The 6,560-nt window shown below is 36.2% G+C and overlaps 1 protein-coding gene across 1 annotated transcript; it reads right to left on the reverse strand.

Annotated features, from left to right (window-relative positions):
* Positions 1–1,797: 1,797 nt before the first annotated feature.
* Positions 1,798–6,094, reverse strand: LOC125810488 (zinc finger CCCH domain-containing protein 53-like). Its single transcript, XM_049489957.1, is given in 10 exon segments — positions 1,798–2,567; positions 2,706–2,785; positions 3,070–3,294; positions 3,471–3,633; positions 3,794–4,036; positions 4,157–4,251; positions 4,341–4,526; positions 4,612–4,791; positions 4,900–5,726; positions 5,728–6,094. Coding segments are annotated over 9 exon segments (2,208 nt in total). The 5' UTR covers positions 5,983–6,094; the 3' UTR covers positions 1,798–2,567; positions 2,706–2,751.
* Between the last annotated feature and the right edge of the window lie 466 nt (positions 6,095–6,560).

A 6,560-nucleotide genomic window follows, 5' to 3' on the forward strand; every position in this document is an offset into this window, starting at 1 on the left:
CCTTGCCATTAAGAACCTTTGTTAGGCTTAAAGAATCATTTTGCTAAATCAAGATTTTGGAATGTTGTTTAACCACGTTTAACTCTTGACAAACAACACAATATTTTTGTTAAGCTCCATCACAACTTTTCAGTAAGACTTCTTTCCTACATTTATCAATTAGTGATCCCTCTTCCCATTCTACAACTTGAGGTCTAAGCCTTTTGCAGTATTTATTCTACGTAAGCTTGGTCCACATACACTTCTTGGTCCTAAATACATCAGCGCCCTCTTAGAACCAGATTGCAACTATGCACAAATACACTAGATACATCAATACACTTTTTATATGTATATATGAAATTGATATTGAATATACTATATGAAGTTGTATTACATTGAATTACTATCTATACTAGCAGACTTTGTGTTGTTTGCTCATAATTTTAACTACGGGGATAAAAAGAGGATACAGTTAAACTTTTTATCCAAAGTATTGTAACACGTAGAATTTACTCATCCACACTAAAATAACAACAATATATCCAACGCAATTCCAAAAGTAGAATCCAGAAAAATAGAATATATCACCTACCTACCGTTATGAAATAGAAATACTTATTTTCAATAGGTCTTCGACTCAAGCTCAAAAAGAAAAGAAGTATAATAATTTTGTAAATGACAAGAAAGCAAATAGAGTAATGAACCAATAAATGCAAAATATTTTGTAAAGTAAAATAGTAAATTTTAAATCTCTCCTCAAACCCAATTCAAGCCAACCGTTGGGTACGATAGGTCACCTATGTTGGCCATTGGAAAAACAGTCCACAAAACCACCAAACTCTAAAAAGGAAAAGGTAAAAAGTGGTCTAACAGGACCACTACAAAGCATTTCTCACTTCTTTTTTCAAATCCAAAGTCCTTTAATAACTAACTTTATTGTTGCATTATTTATAACTCGTGCACATCCTTCACTGATTCCACTTTATTCAATGTCAAAATTTCTAATTTTTTTACTAACTTCAAGGGGTAAAAAAAAGGTAAAAAGAGTACTAAAAGAAAAGCTCTCTCTTTCTAATGCACACATTCAAAAAAAGTCACTGCTCCCTAAAGATTCCTGAACCGTTCACTCTTTTGTCATTATGTGTTGTTTTCACATACAACTTTTTACGTTACATCTATGTTTGTCTTCAATAAAAAAATATTGAAGATACTCTTAATCTCGAATATTGATAGTCTTAAAAATATCATTTGACTTGATTAATTAAATTCGCATACACTCTGATCTTTTAACATGGGTGAAATAAGCCGTTGAATTTTAGTCAAGTTTTATTAAGAGCTCTATTCTAACACAAGAATTTAAAATCACTTGTTATGTCATGTGGCAGATCGAGGGTGAATATAAGTTTAATTAGTCAAGTCAAGGAGAGAGATCAATAGATGAAGAACAAAACTAATAATATACATCAAGTTCACGAGTGTTGCCAATGCTCAAAAACTAAAATAAAACAACATGATGGTACAACTACTTATGCACTATTGTACAACATGCAGAATATGAAAGAGAGAGAACATGGACAGTCACGTGGGTGTTGGTGAAATGGGACCCACAAACCATGACAAAATAAATTACTTATATTGATTAGTAGGACCCACATTCAAGTGTCAGCACTATCCCATGTGATGGTCTGTCTGTATGTTGACCCCCCCACCCTCATAAATAAAATAAAGAAAGAGAAAAGGACAACTGCAATAAAAAGACAAATTCCTAAAAAGAGAGATAATAAAAAGCAAATCACATTAAGAAAAAGACACCAATTAAAGCTACTAAATTATGAAACTTCCTCCATTTTCCTCCTCCTTTTTTCTGTCTGTTTACATCTTTGATTGATACACTATTTAATATTCTTATAATAAAATTACAACAAAGAGTTGAAAAAAAAAAAAAGGAAAATTACAAAAGATAGCAAGCTAATATATGGTAAAAAGACGCTTACTAATATAATGTCTACATGCTAAAAAGCATACAATAAAAAAGTTACAAACAAAAGAGCTTCCCCTTTGCCTTTGCCTTTGCCTTGTACTAATATGAGTATTTTGAAATTACATATATTTCAACTTGAAATCTTGATTTACTCTTCTGCCTTGTGCTTCATCATCTTCATCTTCTATACAAGTGATTACAACAACACAAAAGAAAATTACAACTAGTTAACCTTTAGGATGTCTTAAGTACACAAGTGGACACCCAATAATTGCTTAGGTAAAGGAGGAAGGAGATTACAAGTGATACTTTGGATTTTACTTATTTGTACCTATGGCTAATTATCCTTTTTCTTTAACATGTGAATCCAGCCTCAACTAAAGGAGAGATATGGGAAAAAGACACTGAAAATACATTTTACAACATGGCTGTCACACATCATTCTTCTTCTTTTTTATGTATTTATGCATATTTTGTATAATAGTAGTAGTAGTAGTAGTAAGTAGGGTATGTGTTTTCCTGGCTGATGCTGGCTTGCTTCTTGAGAGTAGTATTTTTTTGTTTTGGGGTTTGGTTACGGTCGTCATCGTTCTTTCTTTCCTTCCTGTGGAAAAACAAGAAAAGGCCAAAAAAAAACATGTAACCAACATCATCAATAAAAGTAACAAGTAGAGTACCAAGATGTTTTGTGTCTAAGGGAAAGAAGATTTATTAAATGAGCCAAGAAAATGTGACAACTTACCTAAACTAAGGAAGCTAAACTACGTAACATAACAAGCTGTCCAGGCCTACATTCCAATGGTGCCATGTCCGGAAGGGAACCTGCATTAATCACCATTATTGGAATATGATTAGAATAATCATACACGTAACGAATATGGAAAACAGTCAAAAATACCCCTAAACGACAATAAATGTTGTTATTATCGTTTAGATTGGTCGTATCGTTGCCCGACCGTTACCGTTGAATTATTTTGACGCGTGAAAACCACGCGATCTATGTTTGGAGTTCAATTAATGTAGAGGGGTAAATTTGAACATTTTCTATAAAAGAACACGTAAATAACTAAGACATGGGAGTAGGAAAATCGAGTGGTGAAATGCACCTAGGCACTTGGAAGTAACATGATTTGAAAGGAGTCATGTCTAGAGTACTAGTAGCAGGTAACAAGGAGGAAGAAGGGATCATATTATTGTTAGCAGAGGATGATGCATTTAATCCAGCACCTTTGTCAACATCTCCAGCAGCTTCATTTGAGAAAGTTGTGATAAAGTCTCCAACTGCTTTAGGTGATGCAAATGGACTATCTGGGAGATTATGCTCCAAGCTGCTGCATTTAAGTCATGTTGTCAAATTTTACTTGAATCAAGAACCAGACAAGTCAGTAATGCAGTAGTTACTCAAATTGAGTTATTACCAAATGCATCAAGATTGACTTTGGTTTAACAGAGACATGTATCCAAAAGTAAAAAACTATACTAGCTTTGGCAAATTTACAATAGTTACCTTTCTTGAAAATCACTTGCTTCCTTCTTGGAACTTTCTTTGCCATTGCTATTTTCATCTTTACCTGTGAAGCATTCTCTCTCCTTGGCAGTGAGATTTCCATTCTTTTGCTCAGCAGCAGTAAAAGCAGCAAAATTGGCCATTTTTGGTGCAAAACCATTCTCTGCAACAAAACAAACACCAAATATCAACATCTTCATTCTGAACTTCTAGCCTAAAACCTCATTTCCATTAATTATTCAACCAACCATGCTACCATTTCAATTGAGTGCAAAATCTATCTGTACTCATTCCACTCTATTGAAGCAAAACTCAAGATATACCTTCTCGGCTGCCAAAGTCTGTGGAGCGAACCATATTTTGATTGAAGAAGCCTGGAGAGTGAGGTGGGGATGGGATAACAGCACTCATGGAAAGGGCGCGATGATGGTTGCTCCTTTTGACATCAAGAAGCTGTAAATTCAGCAATCTCCTGCTTTGGAGCTCAATTGCCTGTTGCAGATCAGCTTGTTCTTCCAATTTTCTCCTCCACAATGCATCTTGAGTATTGTAAAACATTCTTGCACCTAGTCCATCACAATAAGAAAAGTAGCATTTAAAATTTGAAACTTTTGGGGAGCCATCATCACATTCAAGAGATATTTAAAAAAAAGTATCAGAAATCAATCTGAAATGTTGTTACTTACCAAGCTGAAGATCATAAGGATCACTGGACTCAAGACCAGTAGGACTACCACATCCAGTGAATTCTCCCCTCTCCATCTGCTGTTGGTGTTGTTTCCTGCAATTTCAACCCCAACATCAAAATTAATCAATATAAAGAATAAAAACATCATAAGAAGTAAGTACTTGTAATAAAAGGATTAATACCTAAACTTCTCTGGGACTTTGCCCTTCTCTTTGTAAGGCTTGACAAGCACCCTAGCATCACATACAAAATGAGGATTTCCTTTGGCAAGAATGGTCTTCACAGTCTCTGGATAAACAAATGTAACAAAACCAAACATCCTCTTTTGCTGATATGGAATCCTCACATCTTGAACAGGCCCATAAGTGCTAGAAAAATCAAGAATAACAAGATTTAAGAAACCAAAATGAGGGGGCCAACCTTAATACATTGAATTTTTCAAACCAATAATACCTGAAATAATTGGAAACATCCTCTTCTTTGAAAGTACTATCAGCAGGAAATGTCAAGTAAATTTGCCTTGAACCTGGATTTGCTATTCCAGCTCCACCATTCAGTCCAAAATCCCCTCTTTCAAAACGACTTCTGCTCAACTTATGCATGTCATCACCCATCATCAATGCTGCAGCTGCTCTGTAGAAATATCACATCAAGAATCAGTCCAAAGTTCCAATTTTTTTAAACACCATAAAGGCAGTAACAAAAGAAAGAGGGGGGGGGGGGGGGGGGGGGGGTTCAAACCTGGGACTCTCAGCAGACTGCAACTGTTGCTGCTGAAGAAAGTTGATGCATTTGTTAGCAGCCATGGGAGAGAGAGGGAAGTTAGAAGAAGCCATGAGCTGAGAAGCTGTGGCTAGTCTTTGCTGGTGAGCTGACTTAGATCTGAGAAGTTCTTGGCAATGTTCCATCATCTCAAACTTGCTTGGTGACCCAACCTCGCCCTCACCAGGCCCAGCACCATGAAGGAACCTACAGCTACTTCCATTCTTGCAATACCCTCTAGCAAAATAGAGACAAGGTTTCCAGCCAAGTCCTCCACTTGGGTCATCAGCCCCCAAACATATATCACTCACAGAGCAGCTCCTTCTATGAGAGAGCCCGTTGACTGAGCTGCAGCCACCACCACCCCAGTTATATGAAGAGAAAAGCATGGAATCCCCACTTGGACTTGAGGCTAAATCTTGCTGTTGCTGCTGTTGTTGGTAATAAACATCAGGATTCTTAGGCCCCAAGGTTGGTGACCCATCATTCAAGAAAGAAAGTTGGTCCTGTAGTTGAAACTCATCTATCAAATCTACTTCTCCATTGCAATAAAAGGGAGGAGCAGAGGAATTCATGGTGGAATTGTTCATTCCATTAGTACTAGCAGCAGTATATGAGATGTTGGAAGCACTAGGACTAACTAGATCAGCTTCTTGGAACTCAGAGAAACTAGGACTAGTACTCCAAGAAGCAGAAACAGTTGAAGAGTGGTTGTTGTTACTAGTTATGCTAAGAGGTGAAGGAAGGTTTAAACCACCAAGAATCCTACCAGAAGTAGCTGAAGAAGAAGAATTCTGCCTCGAAAAAACACACTGAACCACCAAAAGGTGAAGGTGAAGAAGGAGTTGAAGGTGTAGAAGGTGAGTTTGAAGAAACACCAAGTTCTTTTCTTGCTTTAAGAATCACTGAGTGAACTAAAGCTTCTGGACCAAAAGCCAATCTAATCATTTCTTTCTCACCATGGTCTTGTATCAGAAGAATCCCCATAATTTTTGAGGCATTTTCAGGATCCAAACTTTGAATCCTTTGGTAAACAATTTTTGTAGCTTCATATGCATCCATAACTTCCTCTCTTCTTTGGGTTGGTAGTAGATTCAAACTCCAACCCTTAAAACTTCCTTTTTGTCTTTCCTAAAGTACAGACTGTCAAGAGAAAAAAAAAATCCTTTCTTTTCCACTACCAACTAGCAAAACACCAGCTGTTTCTTAACAAGATTCAAGTTACTCCTTTCTCTTACTCTTCCTGCATAAAAACAACCAGGAAAGTAAGTGAAAAACTCTTAAAAGTAGAAATCTCCCGTGGGGGGTTGAACAGATTCTTAATTGAAAGGAAAAAAAAAAAGTAGTTGTATTTCTCTATAAAGAAAGTTGAAAGCTTTAGTTACAACAACAAACCACAGATGAGCAAAAAAAAGAACAAATAACTAATTTTACTAAATTGAAACATAAAGATTAGAGCTTTACCCATAAAAGATGACTCTCTTTTCTACTAGAAAATCTTTCACTTCCTCTTTTTTTCCACTTTGATCAATTTTTCCCTACATGGGTTTGTTAACACACTGCAAAAGAAAATAACTTAAACCACCGCCCTCTCTATTTCTATGCAGCCTGCAAGAAGCAGCAGTACTAGCAGCAGCACC

The sequence above is a fragment of the Solanum verrucosum genome, unplaced genomic scaffold (assembly GCF_900185275.1).
Source record: "Solanum verrucosum unplaced genomic scaffold, falcon-dt-bn FXZP01000118.1, whole genome shotgun sequence".
Taxonomy (NCBI): domain Eukaryota; kingdom Viridiplantae; phylum Streptophyta; class Magnoliopsida; order Solanales; family Solanaceae; genus Solanum; species Solanum verrucosum.